General features: G+C 32.1%; 1 protein-coding gene across 22 annotated transcripts in view; it reads left to right on the top strand.

The window, feature by feature from the left end:
* Positions 1-23,310, top strand: part of DLG1 (discs large MAGUK scaffold protein 1) — a 282,135-nt gene that overhangs the window by 240,876 nt on the left and 17,949 nt on the right. For 9 of the 22 annotated variants that reach the window (XM_069475188.1, XM_069475186.1, XM_069475189.1 and 6 more), the window contains 6 exons: positions 1,503-1,569; positions 6,945-6,978; positions 14,087-14,128; positions 16,313-16,363; positions 17,436-17,537; positions 17,797-17,969. In XM_069475188.1, coding sequence (XP_069331289.1) covers positions 1,503-1,569; positions 6,945-6,978; positions 14,087-14,128; positions 16,313-16,363; positions 17,436-17,537; positions 17,797-17,969 — 469 coding nt within the window. Of the gene's footprint in view, positions 1-1,502; positions 1,570-6,146; positions 6,247-6,944; positions 6,979-14,086; positions 14,129-14,831; positions 14,868-16,312; positions 16,364-17,435; positions 17,538-17,796; positions 17,970-23,310 lie in introns of all 22 variants that reach the window. The other 13 variants (XM_069475180.1, XM_069475181.1, XM_069475179.1 and 10 more) reach the window with 3 other exon arrangements.

Here is a 23,310-nt window from a genome sequence, read left to right as displayed (position 1 = left end):
TGGTGGTAGCAGCAACAAGGGACTAGCCCATTGGTGGCATGTGTGGGTATCTGCCAGCTGTGGTAGTATTGGCAGATTGGGTCAGCCCAATCTCAGACCCCAGAAGGAGTTATCAGATGCCAGTGGTAGTGGACTGGGCTAGGCGATTTTGAAGCTGACAGACTCGTCTTCAGGCCCCCCAAGAGTATGTTAAGGTGCTGGCTGTGGTAGACAGGGGCGGTGTAGTCCCCATTTGCCAGCAGAGTACTTACGTATGGGTAGCGACAGCTGTGCTACAGGCTTGCCATCAGGGAGGTAGGGCCCCTCTCAGCTGGAGAAGCATAGGCAGATCTCTGTGGGGAGTGCAGTTTGCTCTCACCTTGGTCCCACAGCAGCAGCAATGGGATTTGTCCCCAGGGTGTGTAGGAGTGCTTAGCCTTCCCCTCTCCCTCCTTGGCCTGGCAGCAACAGTGACATCAGTCCTACAAATAAATAAGATTTAAGTCACTGAACTAATTACTGAACAAGATAATGATTAAAAAACAAAATTGAATTGTAAATTCTCACTCACTAAATGCTAGTTTTGTGGTGCTCTCAATAAGTACCTAGACAAGATTATAAATTATTCATGTCAGGGAGGCTCAAAATTGCTCTGGAATAGTTTAAAAAAAAAACATAAGTTTTAAATCTATGAATGCTAAGATTCTTCTGTACCCATAGTAAAACTACATAGCTAGATAATAAAAAATAAATAAAATGCATTTATTCATAGGCTGTTTTGGTAGGCTTTTCTGCTATATATATTAACCTAATTGACATGTTAAAATCAGAGGATTTATAAAAGCTTAATTTACATGAAATTTTGCAGGATTCATATTGATATTACAATCTTTATGAAAATTTGTTTTATTGTTATGGTTTTATATGCTTGCTTATTTTGAATAGGTAACCCTTTTAAAAGGTTCAAAATTCAGAAGATCTAAGAGCTGTACAGGCTCCCTCCATGAAATGAAGGCACTCACATTTCACCTTCATAGGAATAACTAAGGTTACCAGTTCCTTATATAGCCCTCCAAAAATACATTACAATTCTTACTTTATACACTATAACTGGTTGCTTTATAAATTTACATATATGTAAGCTTAATTACATATAATTACATATATAAGGTAAGCTTAATTTTTTTATTTCCCACCTTCTTATTTTTAAAAGTTCTAGAGCTACAGAAAAGTAAATACCAAAAAAATGCAATAGTACAGTGAACATCCACATAATTTTCACCACTTTTACCAATTGTTAACATTTTACCACATTTGCTTTCTCTCTCTTAAGCTTAATTTTTAGCATGTGTGTTCCATGCTAAGCTAATATTTTTAAAAATTTTTCAAACAGAAGACCTACATAACTGCTAAACTCGGAAATGGTACCTCGTAATACTTTCAATATAATTATGGAATTGAGTACATATATAAATATACACATGTGTACTATATTTTAAAAATAACATTCTGTACGTTGACAGGGTTGAGAAGAAAGAACGAGCCCGGTTAAAAACGGTGAAATTCAATTCTAAAACAAGAGATAAAGGGGTGAGTATATGAAATCTCTTATTTCTGGAAATTAGTAATTGAGGATAATAGACCTTTTAATAATTCTTGTTTGAGCTACATTGTTAAAATGAGAATTATTTTGCTGTAAGAATTAACCATGATCAGCTCTTGCCATGGTGCTTTACAGTAGTAGACATTGAAGTAAGCGTAATTAAAGCACCCTTTTTATAGACTTTTCCAAATTATCAAAACTTTCACTTAATATATTCTTAAACACATTCTTTTGGTCAAGCTTAGTTTTATAAATAAAATGGATTCAGCCTTCATTCAGATGTCCAATTAGAAACTTGTGTTACCAGTGTTAATTGTGTTAGGTAATTTAATAAATGACTCTTACAAGAAAATAGCCACCCCCAAAAAATATTAACTTAAGTAATAATCTAAGTTTACAAGTTGTTGTAAGTGAATTTTTGGAAATTCCCTTATTCTTTCCCTCCATTATTCCTGACATTTTTTAAGAGAATCTATGTTGTAAATGTTGGAATCAGTATGAATTTTTATTTGGAGAGAATGAGGAAAGTGCCAGTAAAGAGGAGAAGTTTGTCAATGATCAAGAAATATATTGAAATTTTTTAATGTATTTTAGATGTACATTTATTTTTCCTTTACTTGAAGTCCTTCTGCTTGACGCTAAAAATTTCGAATGTCAGATGAGAAAGATAGTACAGGCTTCATCCTGAACTGTGTGTGTAATTCCTAATTATCCTGAACTCACTGCAATAGAATATTCTAGCAGTAAGCCTGAAGAAAGAGCTGGACACATGTGTTGAAATACTACTATTCATAGCAATGTTTTATGTTTTGCCATTTTTTTAATCTAAAACAAAATTTTTATAAGTCTTTTGATCATATCTGAAACGAATATGGAAGGTTAACTCAGCAAATAAGTTTATTCTCTGTACATTTCTGATGTCACCAAGCACTCAAACTTAAAATGGTAAAATTTAAAAGATGGGCAATATATATAACCTGAACTTTTGTACCCCCATAATGAGCTAAAATTAAAAAAAAAAAGAAAAAAAGAAAAGAAATATGGGCCGGGCGCGGTGGCTCATGCCTCTAATCCTAGCACTCTGGGAGGCCAAGGTGGGTGGATCGTTTGAGCTCAGGAGTTCGAGACCAGCCTGAGCAAGAGCAAGACCCCATCTGTACTCAAAAAAAAAAAAAAAAAAAAAATAGAAAGCAATTAGCTGGACAACTAAAAACATGTAGAAAAAATTAGCTGGGCATGGTGGCGCATGCCTGTAGTCCCAGCTACTTTGGAGGCTGAAGCAGGAGGATCCCTTGAACCCAGGAGTTTGAGGTTGCTGTGAGCTAGGCTGACGCCACAACACTCTGGCCTGGGCAACAGAGTGAGACTCTGTCTCAAAAAAAAAAAAAGAAATATGATCTTTGATCTAAGATATTACATAAGTAAATTGTGTAGTACATTCAGCTTTTTTAGAAATGATAAATTATTTAAAATTAACTTACAGCTTTCAGAAAATACAAAATTATATAGCATGATTTGAAACAATACTTAAAATAGAAATTTTTACTGGAGAAAAAATCCCAAGTAAATGCTCAGTAATTGAAATATGTACAAGTGTGTTTTGTGCTTGTTTTATGTATGTCTTTAAAAATAATTTAATATAATACACCTTCGATGAATTGAAACAGAGGTTGCATGTTGTAACTTTTCTTTCATACTGTAAGAAGTTAACTGAATTAACGACATATTTAAATCTTAGTCATGTTTGTCGACTGTAACCAACTTTATTATACACAGTCACTGTGTTCTAACACAGCACCAAAACTATGCATGATACTGAGTGGGGTAAAAAATACGCTTGCCATTGATACAGAACTGCATTTCTTTCTGTAATACCATTTCCTATTCCTCCTTTTCCTTTCCTTACATGGTGATTTGTGGACTTTATTTTTATAACATTTCAGTTTCTCATTAACATTTTTAACATTCATTTGGCTATTTTGAAATACTACATGTAGACATTATATATTTAGATATTTAATATATATCATGAATTTGTGGTATTTTATTAGTTCTTATATTTTTTGCACTGTAGCGTTAATGACAACAAGTAATTAATTGTAGTATTTTTATTGAAAATATAGAGAAACTGGAGGTAGCAAGTCTTTAGTTTTGTGTTTTCCCTACACATTTTTGTCGTTTGCTTGTGCTATTTTTATTTTTACTTTTAATAAGTTTTTCACCTGGAGGAAATTAAATGTAATACAATTAATACATTTCTTAACTAACAAGCATTTCTTTCTGTTTTATACTACGATATCTTTATGATATCTTATTTTACCTAACTGCAAAGATAATAAGAGTCAAAACATTTTAAACTTCATGTTTCTTTTGGTTGTTTTCTGTGAAACTGACTCTGACCACTATATATGCAGTAAGAGGGGTAAATAACCTTTTATAGAAAGCGTATCAGTTTTATCAGATACCATAAAAACTATTACCAAATTCAAAACTAGTGATTGTTATGAATGGAAAGATTTAGTCCTTCCCTAAATTAGATTACCATGATTTTTTTCTCTACTAAAATTTAAATTTTCTTTTCTTTTTCCTTTCTAAAATTTGGATTCAAGCAAAGATTTTTATTCAAATAATGCTACTTGACAAATTATAAGATAGTTATAAACCCAGAGTTCTCCGTAATACTTTCTTCTCAACTGAATTTTTAACTTCTGCTTAGAGTTCTCTTTTATCTAGTTCCTCAGAGCCTTCAAAATTTAAGATTGAAATCAAGACAATCTGCTTGGCTAATGAACTGTGAACTTAATAATTCTGAATTATTGATAATGAAAAGGTAAAAATAAAAGTTTAACTTTGTTTTTATAAAGATCCTTATCAAAATAAATCTCAAATCATAGAATTGGAGCTAAAAGTCACTTTAATCTACTTCAAAACCTTAACCACTTGGCACCACATGCTAAAATACAGGCATGCTAAAACATACTGCCTGGTGTCAATATACTTCCAAATAATGATATAGCATCTTAAGACACGGATAAACTCAAAAAAAATCAGAACAAGGGCTGGGTGCAGTGGCTCACGTCTATAATCCTGGCACTTTTGAGAGGCCAAGGTGGGAGGATTTCTTGAGGCCAGGAGTTTGAGACCAGCCTGAGCAAAAGTAAGACCCTGTCTACAAAAAATAGAAAACTTAGCCGGGTATGGCAGCACACCCCTGTAGTACCAGCTACTCAGAAGGCTGAGACAGGAGAATTGCTTGAGCCCAGGAATTTGAGGTTGCAGTGAGCTATGATGACACCACTGCACTCTAGCCCAGGCGACAGAGAGAGACCTTGTCTCAAAAAAAAAAAATCAGAATGAAATTTCTGTCCTTTATATTATTCCCTTCCTCCTCCCCTCAAAAAAAATAATAATTCCAAGTGTCACTGGTAGTTAAAGGCCATTTCCTTCAAAACGTTGATACCTATGACATAGAAATTACAAAAGAAGCTATTTCTTTTTAAATAGCCTCATCATTCTTTGTGCTACATGTTCTTAAATCTATGAATGTACAAATGGGACATTCAAGGGAAAAAGTACTTTTTTCCAACATCTATGCAGTAATGGCCATGAAAATCAGCTGTTCAGCTCCCACATAGCAATTGTGTATAAACTGTTAGAATCTTAAGTGCCTTTGTGGCTTTGGTGGGCACCAAATTTTTTGTTTTCTATGAAAGCCATTGGGCCAATGAATTGGATATGGTTCTATTTTATTTATATATACTTCTAAAAATAGGTAAGTATAGTAGAACTTAATTAAGAACAAGTAAATCAGTCCTGATAGCATTCAAGTTCTCCAGGAGACTTCTGACTCTTCTTCCTTGGCTTAGATAGCATTGATAAATCTTTGCTGGACTCATGCTTGATGGACCTCTTCATTTTCTTCCCATTTTCTGATTCATGCTGTAAACATTTAGTTACCTTTTTTCCTCTTCAAAAAAAATAAGATTGTTTGTTTTTAAGTATTTAGCATTAGCAACTTTCTCATGATTGTTATTTTGTTAATAATGGCTTTTCTGTTAGTTCATTGTGGCCACAAAAAAAAAGGGGGGAAAATAAATAACTGTAATCAGGCCAAAGAAAAATGAAGATTACTATCTAATGCATAAAAAATAATAATATAGTAACATTTAGCACAGTAACATTTAAAATAACTTTTCCATGGAGCACTTAGTACTTGGAAATTTTTCTAGAAAACTATGGATTGATATAAACATATGTTAGCTTGTTTTGTACTATAGTATTGGTTAATCTGATTTACTTTTTTTGTCAAGTAGCATTTATTCCTTATTTTTAGATAGAACTGAATTAGACTCTAAAATTTTTTAATATTTTCAGTTGCAAAAAATTAGAATTAGAGGAATTTATATGAAATTAGAAATTCACGTTATATGTGATTAAAGTAAGATTCATATACAAACTGCACAGTGTGGTCGTAGGAGTCAGCTTCCACAGAGCTGCTAGGCTGGGCCTTTGTACACACAGACAGTAGACATCCCTTTGTTTTGCCCCTCCTTCTCTTCTTCAGCAGTCATTCAATGACAAGCGTAAAAAGAACCTCTTTTCCCGAAAATTCCCCTTCTACAAGAACAAGGACCAGAGTGAGCAGGAAACAAGTGATGCTGACCGTAAGTATGTGGATCCAGTGGACAGCTGAAAATAAATGTAGAGGGACCTACTGCCCTGCAGTTGGTTGTTACCATGGAGACAGTTTCAAGAGCTGCAACAGGTTACTAATTGTCTTAACCAGGGACAATTTAACATGCATAAATTAATTATATGCCAGTCTTAACTTTTTCGGGCACCTTAAGAATTCTTAAACAATATTTTTAAGTTATATATTTGTAACAAACAAATACATAAATAGAATTATTTGAAGTAGAAGTTTTTATGAACAACACTTAACATTCATACATTCAAAGAATCTTAGAGGAAAAGCATGAGTAACTAAGAAGCTAATTTATTTCTAGGTATAGCTTTGCCAATCTTTGGTACTAGACTGTCTGGAATCATTCCATTTTATCTTTTTCTTTATTATGTGTAGACAATCTGAATTTTACTTTTAAAATAGCAAGAAATGGTCTGAAATTTTGTTTTACTACCCTAAACAGCCTCCAAGCTAAAACTTTCATTCCTTTGATAGATTACAGTTAGCTGCTAGGTCATTTCAAACTTCTTGAAATCTACAAAAATGCTCTGTAAGATATGTGTACCTGTAATGGTCTTGGAACTGTCTCTTACTGTAGCACCAATTTTATGCATTACTGACAACTATTTTCTTTGATTATCTTTTTATTGCTTGCTCTCTGGGGACTACTCTCTACAGGAGATCCCTGACGACATGGGATCAAAAGGCCTGAGTAAGTGATCAAAATACTCCCAAGTTATTTTTTAACCTCCATCTACAAACCTACCTTTATTCAGATAAATTTTGAGATTCATGGTAGTGCCCTTCTGGCATAAGGAGGTATATTATTTAGATTGCTTTTAGACTTTTCATGTTTATAACATGCTTGGGACTTTTATTTCTGTAATACATGCTTTTTGTTTTTCTTATTTTCCATTTTTCACATGTCACTTGAAAAACTCTGTGCTCATAATTACATTTTCCTTTTTGTAATTTTCTAGCAGTTACTTTTGTTAGGGATTTTTTTAAACAGAAAGACCATTTTTTAAGTTTTTTTTTTTTAAATAGTACTGCCCGCCTTTGTTATTAAAATGTAGAAATATGCTTCCTTAAAGTTCTATGGTTTTATGTCCCCCTTTTTTTTTGTTAAAATAAGTTAAGATCACTTTGATTATGTGTTATAAAGCATCACCATAAAAGTATAAAATACTATATCTTATTAGAGAAGAATTGCAGATATCAAGTTCAAGTAATGGTTTATTTATGGGGTCAATTATGTATCTCTTTTTTAAGAAAGTTGCAAGTTATGAGAAAAGTTATAAGAAATATTGTCCTTTGTTTTTCCTTTAACCCAGATGTCCCTGTTTTTGGTGTTTTTTTTTTTTTTTTTTTTGCTATTTTTCTTGTTTCATTTTCTAGCTAGTTACTTAGGCTCATGTAAAGCATGGCACAGAATCAGGTATATAGAAAGCATTCAGTAAATATTGGAATGAATGAATGAACCAAGAAGCCATTTTAGCAAACAAAATTTTAAATTGTGTTTTCAAATTAAATATGAAAATTTATCAAATATTACTAAGTAATTCTAGGCGATAGTGACTCATAGAAGTAATTTTTAGGGTAATTTTTTTTCTAAATGGTATTTCCATTAGCATGTTGAAAACATTTCTTTATTATTCATTGATCATTAAGGATATAGCCTGTATCTTTTAACTTTCTGAGATCTACATTAAACATTAAGTTTCTCAGATTTTTTTCCTGATTTATGCTAACTTTATACTGGAATTTTAATCTGAACTATAGGTACTTGACTTTTATTTCAACCTTAATGATTTAGAGTTGTATCAGATTGAAAACAGTATGGTTTATGTGTAATTATTTCTGTTGGACATGCTTTGTTATTTTTGCATGTGCCTTTTTAGGATTTGGTAAAGGCCACAGATTTCCTATCACTAGTGGCAACCTTTTTTTAATCTCTTACATTTGAGAAAAATTACCAATGAAAACCTTCAAAACTGGAAAATATTACCCCAGATTATTAATGCTATAGAATTCATTTTGAGATTGATAACATATTTTGAAGGTGGTATGGATCAGCAAATAGACCCACAGATTTTTATTATCTGTTGAGTCAAAAGCAATCTGTGGAAAACTCATAAAAAAAAGGAACTAAGTGAATTTTGTTCCTATATTAATATTATGATGGATGATAATTATATAATAGCTTGACCATGTATCTGTGGTTCTATTGAAGATTGGGACTTAGGAAGAGAAATAATATGGAAAATTGTAATTGATTATTGGACAATGTTATTTAGATAAAGATTTTATTTTCTGGTCAGTGACTTAAGATGCCTTGAATGATAGGTTTCTGTGCTTCATCTCACAAGAATTGAAAGAATTTATTTGCCTGGTAATTTAATGATTAGATCAAGATTTTATTAAGAAAATGAGGAAGACAAAAATATCAGTAAAATTCTAAAACTGGATATGATGGAGGTTACCACATAAAATAGACCACATAAAGCAGTTGACAAGGTACCTATAGTAGTTATACAGTAGAAAATAACTAAAAAAGGGTGGGTCAAGGACATTTCTTGTGGCCTGAGTTATCTATATTCTAAAGTTCAGAATACAGGGAATAAACTTAGGAAAATCTTGTGAGATTTTAATATAAGAATTAAATGCAGGCCGGGCGCGGTGGCTCACGCCTGTAATCCTAGCACCCTGGGAGGCCGAGGTGGGCGGATCGTTTGAGCTCAGGAGTTCGAGACCAGCCTGAGCAAGAGCGAGACCCCATCTCTACTAAAAATAGAAAGAAATTATATGGACAGCTAAAAATATATATAGAAAAAATTAGCCGGGCATGGTGGTGCATGCCTGTAGTCCCAGCTACTCGGGAGGCTGAGACAGGAGGATCGCTTGAGCTCAGGAGTTTGAGGTTGCTGTGAGCTAGGCTGACGCCACGGCACTCACTCTAGCCTGGGCAACAGAGTGAGACTCTGTCTCCAAAAAAAAAAAAAAAAGAATTAAATGCAACCTAATATACGTAGTCATTAAGCCTTGTTGGAACAGAACTCCAAACAGAAGGGTAAAATTATTCCAGAGAAACAAGCCTATTGAAGAGATGGAGAATACATACCTCTGAATATCAAAATTAAAGTACATCTGCATGTAAATTTACACAGCCTATGAAAAACAGGGTGTTGAAGAACAGAGAAAGAAACAGAAGTGATACCATAGATACTTTTCCTAGACATGAATTCAACCGTTCCTTATTCTAAAAAAGAGAGTCAAATAAATTATTGGTTTACCATGTTGACAGTAGCAGAAACAATGAGAGAAATCACTTTTCCAAAGCTAATTTTGACTAACAGAACTAATGAGAGTGCAATAGAAGTCTGGGAGACTGCAACTAAATCATATTTGTGAAAAGCTAGAAATGGAAACCTGTGCTGCTTTTATGCTTTCAGGATGCAATTTTGAGAAAGCTCAAGGGAATAAAACTGGTTAAGATTCCTTTAACAAAGACTAAAAGGATATAACTCTATTATAACTAAATAGAAGATATATAAAGTACTCAAGTGAAATCATGACATACAGTTTCAGGCCAGGTTTGTTCCTGTTATATGCAGCCTTTCCATTTTTACAACTTTCCATTTTGTACAACTCAAAAACTTCCTCAATTAGGCACGTACGTTTCCTGTTACATATCTCTTTCCTTTCTTCTCATCTTCAAGACTTATTTAAGCACAGTTATGCAGTGCTCTAAGATGCCAAACCCAGACTTATTTTCATTTGTGGTACAAATAAGATGTAAAAGTAGTAGTATTGCTTGATACTAATGATGTATTAAGGGAGAGCAAAGAGAAAAGACATGATACACACTATCAGGAAGAAATGTTTGCGTATAAAGATGAAATTTGGTTAGATTTGAAATCATTGTGTTCATCAAACATCATAAAATAAAAATAAAAACTTGAAGAATGTATTTGTACCATGTATGTCAAAGGGATAATATCCTTACACTATAAATTTCTAACAGATTAATAAGAGACTAACTCCCCATTAGAAAACTGGACAAAGGGTATGACAAGAGTGCTCAAAAGATATACAAATGAAATAAGCATATAAAAATGTTTAATTTCTCCCTAATAATCAATAAAATGATGTTTAACCTGTCACCTTGGCAGACTTTTATTTTAAAGGGAAATTCAGTGATGGAGAAGGTTCTGCAAAGTGGCTATTTTTAACATACTACAATTGGAAATGTACATTGGTACAGCCTTTCTGGAAAAGTGTATCTTTTGACCCATGTTACGATCACAGGGAACTCAAGAGGAGCTGATGGCTTGGGTTGGCGAAAGAATTCTTACACCAAGAGTAGAAAACAGTTTTAGGAAAGAAAGTTTATTTTACTTCCCAAAGGAGGGAAGGGCACGACAAGAAAGGAGGACAGGAAAGTGTCAGCGCCTAGGATAGGAGGTTTGGGGTTTTTATTTGGGGGCAAAGACAAAGAAAAAAAGTGATTGCAGCCAACTGATAGCAAAAACAGCTGTGAAAATGCTTCATGTGCTTTTTAATTTTTTTTTTTTTTTTTTTTTTCTCTCTGTGAGGCCAACTTTGTAAGTCCTTGAAATCTGGTTTTAGCAGGAACTGAAGCAGAGCTGGAGCAGAGGGCTCCCACCCCTGTTGTCCTCTTAGGGCCCTTCAGGGCTTTAAGAAGGAAACTCTTAGAGATAACAAGTTAGGCTTGGAGCGGAGTTGAACCCCAAGTGTTTAATCAAACAAAACAAAGGGCAGTTGTGCTGTGAGTTTTCTCTTCAAAGGGGCAATTTTGTGCTGTGAGTTTATTTCTCTTTCTGTTTGATAGTTAATTTTCCTCTGTTAGCTACTAACCCACTAAATACTCTTCAAGGATTTTATCCTAAGGATGTAATTAGAGATGGAGATAATGGCTTATATATTGGAATGTTTAATATTGTTTAGAAATAACAGCAAAAAAAAAAAAAATGAAACCATCCTACAATGTCTTACAGTTGGGACGTGGTTAGTGAAGTATGATTTATCCATACTTTGAAATATTATATAACCATTGCAAATCATATTTTAAAATAATGGCATGAAAAATACACAAGATAAATGAAAAAATAAAATATGAAGTTGTACATATATTATCTATTATTTGTAAGTAAACATTCGCTTGGAGCTATTTTGAAGTGTTACTTTGAACATTCTTGTACATGTTTTTTGGTGAGCATAAATATGCCTTTCTGTTGGAAAAATGTCCAGGAAAGGAATTGGTGGGTCATATGTATACACATATGTTCAGCTTTAGTAGATGCTGCCAAATAGTTTTCCAAAGTAATTTTATCAATTTGCCCATCCCTGTTATGAGTTCCAGTTGCTTCATATCCTTAATCTGTGCTTGGTATGTCTGTTTTGTTTTGTTTTTTCATTTTAACCATTCTGGTGGATGGTAGAGATATACTTTATGGTTTTAATTTGCATTTTCCTGATGAGTAATTAAGTTGAACACCTTTTTCTATGTTTATTGGTTATTTGATTATTGCTGATGAAGTGTTTTGAAGAGGACTTTTTTTATTATCAGGAGAAAAGCATTTTATTTTTCTGGTAAGATTCCAAGTAATTACAATGATGCTATTTCAAGGACCACACTTTAAGTAGTGAGGTTTTATTGTATGGGAGCTAAGTAAAATGATATTTGAAAGAACTTGCAGAATTTGTTGTATAGCCTCTGGCAATCTTAGAGAGTTTAAGATGAGTGGGAGAAATCTCAAAAAAGATAGAAAAGAGCTGGAAGCGATGGCTCATTCCTATAATCCTAGCACTTTGGGAGGCTGAGGCAGGAGGATTGCTTGAGGCCAGGAGTTCAAGACCAACCTGAGCAAGAGACCCTGTCTCTACAAAAAAAAAAAAAAAAAAAACAGAACAATTAGCCAGGTGTGGTGGCACACACCTGTAGTCCCAGCTACTTGGGAGACTGAGGCAGGAAGATTGTTTGAGCCTGGAAGTTTTGAGGTTGCAGTGAGCTATGATGACACCACTACACTCTAGCCTGAACAACAAAGCAAGACCCTGTCTCAAAAAAATAAAAAAGATGGGAAAGAGATTTCAGTAACTTTAACTTTTTATTATATAACATATAAGACATATTCAATAGTAAAAGAATAGTAAAAATAAACCCTGTAAGTATTCATTTATCCAGCTTCCATAATTATCAATACAATTAACCAATTTTGTTTCCTCTATACTCCCACTTTCCCCCTCCCTTCACCCATTGTAATAACTAATTTTTCTTTCTTTTACAAATCAGATGTTGCAGATTATAATATCAATCCTAATATAAACTTAAGAATGTTTTTTAATGTGGCATTCCTACTTCTAGGAATGAATTCTAAGGAAATAGGACAAAAGGTAAAAAAGCTGCATAAATAAAGGCATTCATAGTTATTGATGTTTGTGAAAAACAGATTAAAGCAAACTAAAATCTCTAAATAATAAATAACAAGGTAAATAATAATTTATCAATCTAATATACAATAAGTTTAAACGATTATTTTGAAGTGGAAAGAATTTTTAAATACAAGCTTTAAAAAACCACCATTTTACATATGCTTGTCATATATTAGTCTATTTTACTTGCAATTTTCAAAGTCTTTGCTTTATTCAAAATGTATGTAATCATAATTAAGAAAGTTACATCTTGTCTTTGCAAGTTAGAATGACAGATTTATTATTCACTATGAAAGCAATTCAGAAATCTTTTTTTTTTTTAATCTAATTTGAAATCTTATGTTCTGCCATTCTCTGTAATTCTCAGTAGTGCTGTTTGATTTTAGGAGACCCTGTAGGTAGTGTGGTATAGCAGATATTTATCCTCAAACTTTTTCTTTATCCTTAAAAAAATTTTTTTCCTTTCCCTAACATAAGAAACTTAGGTTTCCCTTTCTCGTTGAAAGTTTTAGTTTTTATAAATGAAAGTATTATTTTGTTGAAGAGATATTTATTGAGAGAATAGCCACGATTACATTTACATGCATGAGAAGAATGCCTATTGTTTACTAAATAATCAAGTTATGAAATCAGGCCAGGCAATTTTTGAGTGGGTGTGTTTGTTTCCATTATATTTTTTTTCTGTTTTGCAAAGCAGCCACCATCAATTTTATCAAAACAAAGTTTCTAAGAAATATTAGTCTGTTTTAAAATACATTGACACTATCTAGAATTCCCTTCCATTTGACTTTTTTTTAAGACATCTTAAATTTATGACATCTAAAATGCTTTATCTGTATGATCTCAGAAACATGGATTTTCATTGCTCTTCAGAAACGAAGCTGGACTAAAAACAAGATCATCTATTCATTTTTTAATTACAAAGTTATCACTTCATTAAAATGGGCATGTGTTTGCTGAGATATAACTTGTCTCTTTTGCCAGTCATCACTATTTCATAAACTGAATTAAATGGTGCCAATATTTTCTCTCTTGGGGGTTTTATGTCTATATTTGGACTTAGGATCATTTTGCCCTTTTTGTCATATTCTACTTGCTGTTTATAATATAGATTTGTTCATACACTGTGTTGTACAAAAATGAGGCATCGTCCTTAAGTACAAGTGTTTTCTCTTGCTAATTCATGTTTATTTGAAAAAAGTAAACTTTTCAAAAACTCAAAAATTTTTTTAACTCTTTTGTTATGTGTGGTTATATCTCAACATTTTATAATGTCGCCCTGTTTTATTTTGATAATTTGCTTTTATTAGCTTTTTAAACTCATGACACTGTGTTTTATTTTTTTCATTGTCCTGCAATTTCAGAGCATGTAACTTCTAATGCCAGCGATAGTGAAAGTAGTTACCGTAAGTGTTTTAAGTTACTTGTTCTTTTGTAATCTCAAGTAATATCTGTCCTTTGAGGGGTGGGGGGTTCCTTAGTGATATGTTCTAAAAACTGAAAATTAGATGATTAATATTTTAAAATCAGAGAGACCCAAGTAAAATTCTGTATGTGAAAAATAAAATTATACTACATAGAGGTTAATTTACAAAATTTTAACAAAATACTAAGATCCTTTTTATAAATAGTGTTATTTGTATACACAGTACCTATGTGTGTATATGTGTATATTTTTATAAGAAAATAATATATAGTTAAATGCGGGTAAATTGTGTTAATATTTTGACATTTTGTTTAGTAATTGTTTTTCATCTGAGCACTAAAATAATATTTTTCAGTAATGCTAAATTATAATCAGCTTGATTTCCTTTCTTATTCTCTGTCACCAATACTGGTCTCAGTCAAGTCATTATCACCAGCTCTTGGTGAACATAAGAAATGAGGAAGGAAACATTTTCAATGATAGCTCAAAAAGTAATACTGATTTCTTTTGGGTGTTTTATATTATATTGTCAGTATTATTAAGTGAACTATACAAGCATGTGATGTTTTTAAACAGATCTGGGCATGGGAGAAGGGGAGAGTACATAAATATAATCAGTTGTAGCACCTTAAAAATTAAAATTGCTTTTCTAACTTTTTTTTTACTGCTGTCTAATATGAAAGTAATCTTGATTACAGATGAGTATGGCTACTCAAAAGGTCCATCCTGTTAATATCAGTCCCTAATATTTTTTCATGTTGACAATATATACTTTTAATCCTCATTTCATTTGGTTGGTTGTTTTTTCTACATAATAGTTACTTAATGATTTTTTTGGTGAGGGAATATGATTTCTTGTATTTCAGTACTTTATTAACTTATAACCAGAACCCACTGTAGAGTAGTTGAGTGGCTTTCTAGACTAAAAAGAGGTAATGAAAGTATATACTGTCTCACCATTTGCATGAATTATTAAGGTGTGGAATATTCAAATTGCATGTTTTTGCTAGTATGTAAACTGTGTTTTACATCCAGTACTTTAAAAAATAGCTTGTAAAATATCTGTTTTATATACTATGGCAATACAGTTGAAAACAAAGAAACAGGCTTTTAAAGCAGAAAAGAATATTTATACCAATATATGATTTTAAAAGACCTGCAGCTACATGCATAAAATGTAAATCCATGATAAAATTAGTGATAAAATTGTTATAGAATCTTGATAATCAAGGAGAAAATTTTCAAATACATTGTCTGATATTGGTTACTTTCATTGAACTACTTGGATTAACAGTCTTTTCTAGTTTGTTTTTCTGCACGTGTGTGTGTGTGTGTGTGTGTGTGTGCTCGCGCGCACGTAGAAGCGGCATTTTTAACTTCTTATTTCTTTTTATTGAATTCAGATATAATTTGTAGACTTTTTTATTTAGAATATTTCCTAAGTTCTAAACCTCTACTTTAACCTTCATAGGCTGTAACTTCTTAATTGCTTTTAAGCAAAATATATTTATCTCCTTTACCATCACTGTGATTCATTTTGTTTGAAGGGAAGGGTTTAGTTTTACCTAAATCTTTTTTTTAAATCACATTAAATGTTACTTTTACAAAGTTGAATTAGTGAATTTTTCATCAATGAAATAATGACATAATTTCACTTTTCTGTTTATAATTTTTAATTGTTAGATGGTGATAATTATTTTTACAATAAAATGTACTCTATTAAATATTACACTAGTGGGACCAAAAAGTAGCACATTTTACATAGCAGCAAATTGCCTAATATGTATATGTGTAAAACTGCTCATTAAAGTATTAATCTTTAAAAGATTTAATAGTTCTTAGATTCTAGATAAAAAGTGAATAGCACATACTCAAAGTCACAAATGAAGATTTTACATAGATTTGATTATAATCTATGAAAAACAGTAACAGAACAATAGTTATTTAGCCCATTTATATTTTACTTTTCACTTACCAAATTTATCCTTATGACTTTATAATTTGCCACTTTTTTATTTTACTAAATCTTACCACAAATAAAGTACTTTTTTCTACATCTCTGCCATTTATATGGCAAAGTTCTAGTAATATATATTATGTATGAAAAATTAGTTAAGCAGTAATTATACAGATTTTTCTCATCTGTGCTTTAACTTTCTAATAGGTGGTCAAGAAGAATATGTCTTATCTTATGAACCAGTGAATCAACAAGAAGGTTTGTGAAGCCTGTTGATGTTTTATAATCTTCTAGAAAAATATATCACTTAATTTGGAACATAAAGGTCTAACTCATACCTCAAAAAAATGCTGTACTATAATTTCACTGTATGTTTTTTACTATGTGTATATATGGAGAAATTTACTATATGTGTTTTATGAAATATAACTGGTTTAGGCCACAGTATATTAGAATCTAGTCATTTTATATTGGCTATTCTATATTGGTGTTTTATTTCCTAAGCAACTTTTTTCCAGTGTTCATGTTAGTATCACTATCCTTCCAATAACTCTTTCTGAAAACTCTTGAAAGCATCTTTGACCTCTCTCTGTTCCTCATCCTCATCCAGGAAGTTCTAGGTCCTGTTTGTTCTATTAATATTTCTATCAAATCATCTTATTTATGACCTTCTTTTCATTCCTCCTACCACATTTTTCTGATTCTCACTACCAGTCTCCCTTCTTCCAGCATGATCCCTTACAACCCAGTGTATACGCTTGTGTTAGATCATCTTTCTAGTTTGACGCAGTGGCTCATACGTGTACTTCCAGCACTTTGGGAGGCCAAGATGGGAGGATCACTTGAGACCAGCCTAGACAACGTAGCAAAGCACTATCTCTACCAAAAAAAAAAAAAAAAAATTATCTTTCAGATCACTACTGTGATTATATTACTTTCGACACCCGGTTTCTTTTCCACCCTTATTTATTCTGCTTCCTTAACAATTTCTACTTCAAAAACCATCAGTAAAACACTGTACTTGGTTCTCTCATTTGTAGTGAGATGGTGTTAGCAATGTAAAGAAACATTATCTGCTAAAATGCTAAATTTAACTTGGTTGAATTATCAAGTGTGTGACTTTTAGCAGAAGGTGAAGTCAAGTTTAAGATTTTAGTAAAGGTTTATGAAATAGCAAGTTAGGCATCTTTGGATAATGATAGAGTGGGTTGGAGAAAAAAGAAAAACAATTCTTCGTAACAGTTAAGGATATTTTTGTTTTCTGGTGAAATAAAATACCTTGGTATTTGTTGAATGTTTATTCCTTTTAACATGTAGTTTTTCTTTATAGTTAATTATACTCGACCAGTGATCATATTGGGACCTATGAAAGACAGGATAAATGATGATTTGATCTCAGAATTTCCTGACAAATTTGGATCCTGTGTTCCTCGTAAGTAACCAAACAAAAACTCTTAATTATTGTTCTTAACATTTCCTGTCATCCCATGTGGGAAAAGTAAATATAACCTTGATTAATGGTTTGTACTTAGTTATTTTATTGATTACTCTTCCATCCTCCATATTATTGTCCTTTCTCAGATTTAAATTAATCTGTTTTGTTGAACGTTGGAAAACAATGATATAAGTAGAAATGGATCTCTTGTGTTTTTTTTATATTAAACACTTCCCCAAGTTCTTTTCTATTAAAGATACAACTAGACCAAAACGAGATTATGAGGTAGATGGAAGAGATTATCATTTTGTGACTTCAAGAGAGCAAATGGAAAAAGATATTCAGGAACATAAATTCATTGAAGCTGGCCAGTATAACAATCATCTGTATGGAACAAGTGTTCAGTCCGTGCGAGAGGTAGCTGAAAAGGTAAGCATCAAAGTAATCCCAGATTATCATTTATAATGAGATATGCCTTTGACAGTATGGAACAATGATGGGATAGAAACATGAAAAAATATAGGACAGATCATATAGCATTGATTATGAATTTATTGTTAGCAATTCATTTAACCAAACGTTTAATTTTAGGTGGCTTAGAAAAATACATACAAGATAGTTAAAGAAGGTAGACAAAATGAGAACAGAAATGATAACACAAATCTAAGAGTAGAAGTTATTATTTTAAGGTCATTTGCTAGAGATAGACTTTGGCTCTAGCCTTCCAACATGTAACATAATTAAGGGGCTAAGATCAGCAGTGTTTACCAATAAAAATGAAGGAGATGTTCAAGATAAGAAGGTAAGCATAGTTGCTCCTGGTAATAAGATAGACAGAATTTCTCCTCTGTCATTTAAAAAGACAAAATTACTCAGGAACACTGTAACAGTAACAGATTTTCTGAAAGCATCCTTCAGGGTAGTCTGATGATCTATTGACATTCAGTTAAAACAGTTTTATGGGAAGGCCAAAACGGTGTACCTCCAGGCATACTGCTATGCTTAATCACCCTTGGAGCCTAGAAAATAAATATCCATAAATTCTTTTATACCTTCAAAACTAATAGTTTAAGACTCAATCATGAAATACCTACAAGAACAAAGCAGTAATTCAACATGTCAGTTTTCCATGTGTAAATGCTACTTTTTCTATCAGAAGTTTATTTAATTCAGATTAGTTTAATTTTGGGGGGGGAGGGGGGAAATGGCAGTATCCCACAAGTGATAGCAAGGATTTGGAGAAATGGAAAATCTTGGATATTGTTAGTGAGATATAAATTAACAAAGACTCTTTTGAGAACAGTTTAGCAGTACCTAATAAATGTGCATACATACCCTATGGTTACATACATACATATCTTCTTGATGTCTATAGATTTACACACAAGGAACATACATATAAGTACTTTCATAGTGTAATAGTGGAAAATGGAATGGGAATAAATAATTGTTATTTATTATGTAGTGGGATATAGCAGCTAGAATGAATAAACTAGTATATCCACTAGTTAGGTATTGTATCCACATTGATGAATCTCAAAATAATGGTGAATGAATCAAGTTGCAAATGATATGTACAGCTGATATTATTTATGTAAATTTTTAAAAATACAAAACAGCTTGTATATACTTAGTAAACATAAAAACATGCATGGAAATGGTACATACATACTTTAGGTAAATATATATAGCCACTATCCAGTGGTTTCCCTTTGGGAGGAGAGGAAAGGAAATTGGAGCTTTAGCTTTCAGAGGAATGTTCATTTGTTTAGAAACCACACCCTCAGCCTAACTGAAAGACACATAATATCTAAACTTTAAATTACTGATAAATAGAAAAGTAAATACCAAATCCCAGCAGACTGTTTCCTGTGCAAATCTTATAGAGATTGAAAGCAGTCTAGGAAAACATGCATGAAAAAGAAAAGAGGAAAGCAAACAGTAAGCCTAAGATTGATTGATCTAAAAATCACTGCCAGAAAGAGAAGGTCCACCCTAAGTATAAAATTACTGAAAAGAAGTCCTGCTAGATCAGAGTAGGGAAGGAATCTAAAAGCACACAAGGGAATCAAAAGGAGGCAGTTTTGGAAGGGTAACTCTTCAGGGGAGAAAAAACTAAAAAGAAATTGATACCTTAACAGAACTGTCAGTACAAGACAAAGAAAAAAAATAATAAAGGTATAGAAGACTTAAACAACATAATCAATATGAAATATTAAACTCTGATAATAGAGAATATACCTTTTAAAGCTCATAAGGAAAATTCAACAAAAATAATCATATATTAGTTTCCATAGAAAATATTAGGAAATACCATAAAGTAGTAATATTATAAATAACACTGATCACAGTATAGTAAAGCTATGAATTATTAGGAAATCAAAAACAAAAAGGCCGAGCTAAGTAGAAATTTTCTACCAGAATATTGAAAAGGAAGGAATACTTCCCAAGCATTACCTAGATTTCGAAACTTAACACATTTCAAAAAAAAGAAAACTACAGACCACTATCCTTCACATAAATGCCAAAATTTTAGCAAATTTAATATCTTGTAAAAAGTATAACATGTCTTAACCAAGTAGGATTTATCCAATGAATGCAAGATAAATTTAACATTAGAAAATCAGTGTAATTCTTACCATATTAAACTAAAAGAGAAAAGCCATATGGTTATTTCAATAGTGCCAAAAAGCATTTGACAAAATCCAAAATCCATTCTTGATTAAAAACCTCTCCACAGACTCTGAATAGAAAAGAAATTTCCTAAACCTGATAAAGTACATCTACAAAAAAAAAACCTACAGCTGGCATCATACTTAATGGTTTAAAAAAAAAAATCAATTCTTTCTCCCTAAGATCAGAAACATGTCAAGACTATCTACTTTGACCACTTGTTTTCAGCATTGTATTAAAGGTTCTAACCAGTGCAATAAAGCAAAAGAAAGAAAGTAATCCAGATTAGAAAGGAAGAAATTGTCTTTGTTTGCAGATGACATGATTTTCTGTGTAAAAAAATCTCATAGACTCTACAAAAAAAGCTACTAGACTAATATTAAGTTTAGCAAGGTTGCAGAATACAAAATCGTTAGACAAAAATTAATCTTATATATCTATAAAGTTTTAATAAACAGTATTATTTATAGTAACTTCAAAAATATTAAATACTTATATGATAAAAGATAACATGGATCTGTACACAGAAATCTACAGTGTTATCAAAAGAAATTTTTAAAAACTTTGAGGCCGGGTGCAGTGGCTGGGCGCCTGTAGCACTCTGGGAGGCCAAGGCAGGAGGATCGCTCCAGGTCAGGAGTTCACGAGACCAGCCTGAGCAAGAGTAAGACCCCGTCTCTACTAAAAAAAACAGAAAGAAATTATCTGGACAACTAAAAATATATAGAAAAAATTAGCCGGGCATGGTGGCGCATACCTGTAGTCCCAGCTACTCGGGAGGCTGAGGCAGAAGGATTGCTTAAGCCCAGGAGTTTGAGATTCCTGTGAGTGAGGCTGACACCACGGCACTCTAGCCCAGGCAACAGAGCAAGACCCTGTCTCAAAAAATTTAGCCATTTTAATGGGTGTATAGTAATACCTCATTATGGTTTCAATTTGCATTTCCCTAATGACTAATGATATTGAGCACCTTTCCATGTGCTTATTTGCCATTTGTGTATCTTCTTCCTCTAAAGACTTCTTTGGTGCTTGGTGCCATTTAAATCCTTTGCCCATTTTTAAATTGGGTTATCTTTCTTTATTGTTGTGTTGTAAGAGTTCTTTATATAATCTGGATGTAAGCTTTTAAAATCAGATATATGATTTGGAAATATTTTCTCCTACTGTGTGGCTTGTCTTTTTATTAACACTGTTTTTTTCAAGAGTTTTAATTTTGATAAAATCCTATTTACCTTTTCTTTCTTTTATGGACTGCGTCTTTGGTATGGTATCTCAGAAATCTTTGCCTAACTGAAAATCATGATGATTTTCTATGTTTTCTTCTAGGTTTACACTTTCAGGCTTTACATTTATGATTCATTTTGAGTTAATTTTTGTAGATGGTAAAAGGTGTGGCTAGTCAGTTGTTCTGGTACTGTTTAATGAAATTTATAAGGTAGGTAGAGAATAGAAAAACAGAAAATCTAAAACAATTAACACAACAGACAAGCTACTAGCTAACCTGGTTTTTTTAAAAAGGAAAAATCACAAATGATTGAAACAGGATTAGCTGTTGAAACATTATAAGTAAAATCATAAAAGACTACTTTGTACATCATTATATAAATAAATTTGAAAACTTGAATAGATGGATAATTTCCTTGGAAAATACAGTTTATCAAAATTGACCTATTAGAGGTAGATTAATCAGTTTCTTTAGAAGAAAAACAGCAAGTTATTAAGGAACTACTCCACAAAAAAGTAGCTGGCCCAGATGCCTTCACAGGGTAAGTCTACAAAATCTTCAAAGGTTAAATAGCTTTAAAGCTCCATAAATTATTCAAGAGTATGAAAAATCAAGGAAAGCTTTCCCATTCTTTTTGTGAAGCAAGTATAATATTGGTGTCTATACCTGATGAAGACAGAAAAAAATCACAAACTAAAATCACTTACAAATATTAGTGTAAAACTATTAAATATTTTAGTAAACAACTCAATATTATATTATAAAAATAATATACCATGACCAATTGACATTAAAGGAATTCAAGGTCAGCTCACTATTGGAAAATCCATAAATGTAATCTATCATACTAATAGATCTAAAGAGAAAAATCTGAAATCCAAAGGCTGAAAATGCCTTTGGCAGAATTCAGTCTCTTCTGGGAAAAACCAGAGAAACGTAAGGAATGATATTATTTTTAAGAAGTGTGGGAGGACTGAGATGGATGAATGGATGACTAAGTAGATACTTTTAGTTTTAAATCCTTATTGGAACAAACAGAAGTCCATTATAAAATTAAAAACTATTATAAATGAGAGACTAGAGCAAAGTAGCATTTAATAAAATTAATATGTAAAAACTAATAGCCTTTATGTACCTGAACAATAACCAGCTAGAAGATAAAATGGTAGAGAAAACCCCATTTATAATATAGGAAATAGACTATAAAATTACTTAGTAAACGTAATAAGAAATAGACTTGTATGAGGAAACCTGTAAAACACTCCTGAAAGACACTATATTAGGCTTTAACAATGGAAAAGACATCCCTCGTTCTTGCCTAGGGCAACTCAGTATTGTAAAGCTGTCAGTTCTGCCTAAGTTAATTTATATGTAAACACAATCGCAATAAAAATACCTACTCACTTTTTTATGGGCTAGACAAGTCAAATCGAAGTTCATATGAGAAACCAGGACAACACAAAAAGAAAAGCTACATGGGCCTCCAGCCCTACCAGATATTAAGGTATACTTAATATCTTTTTAATTAAAATAGTATGGTACTAGTACATGAATAGTCAAACAGACCAGGAGAATGGAAAAGACAATCTAGTAAAGACCCAGGTGCATGTAGAAATACAGTGTATGATAAAGATGCCGTATCAACTCACTGGGGCTTTTAATAATGGGCTTTTTAATAAATGATGCAGGGACAACTGGAAGAAATGTAAGTTAGGTCCATACTTCATTCTGTGCACAAATATTAGTTCTAATACAATTGGCAGAAGAAAACATAACCTGGACATAGGGAAGATTTTTTTTAACCATGAATCAAGATTCAGATACAATAAAAGATAAATTTAACCACTTAAAAACAAGAAAAAACTTTATGAC

This window comes from Eulemur rufifrons, chromosome 7, assembly GCF_041146395.1.
Source record: "Eulemur rufifrons isolate Redbay chromosome 7, OSU_ERuf_1, whole genome shotgun sequence".
Lineage (NCBI taxonomy): Eukaryota > Metazoa > Chordata > Mammalia > Primates > Lemuridae > Eulemur > Eulemur rufifrons.
The sequence above is the reverse complement of the archived record's forward strand: the minus strand, read 5'-3'. Positions and strand labels throughout refer to the sequence as shown.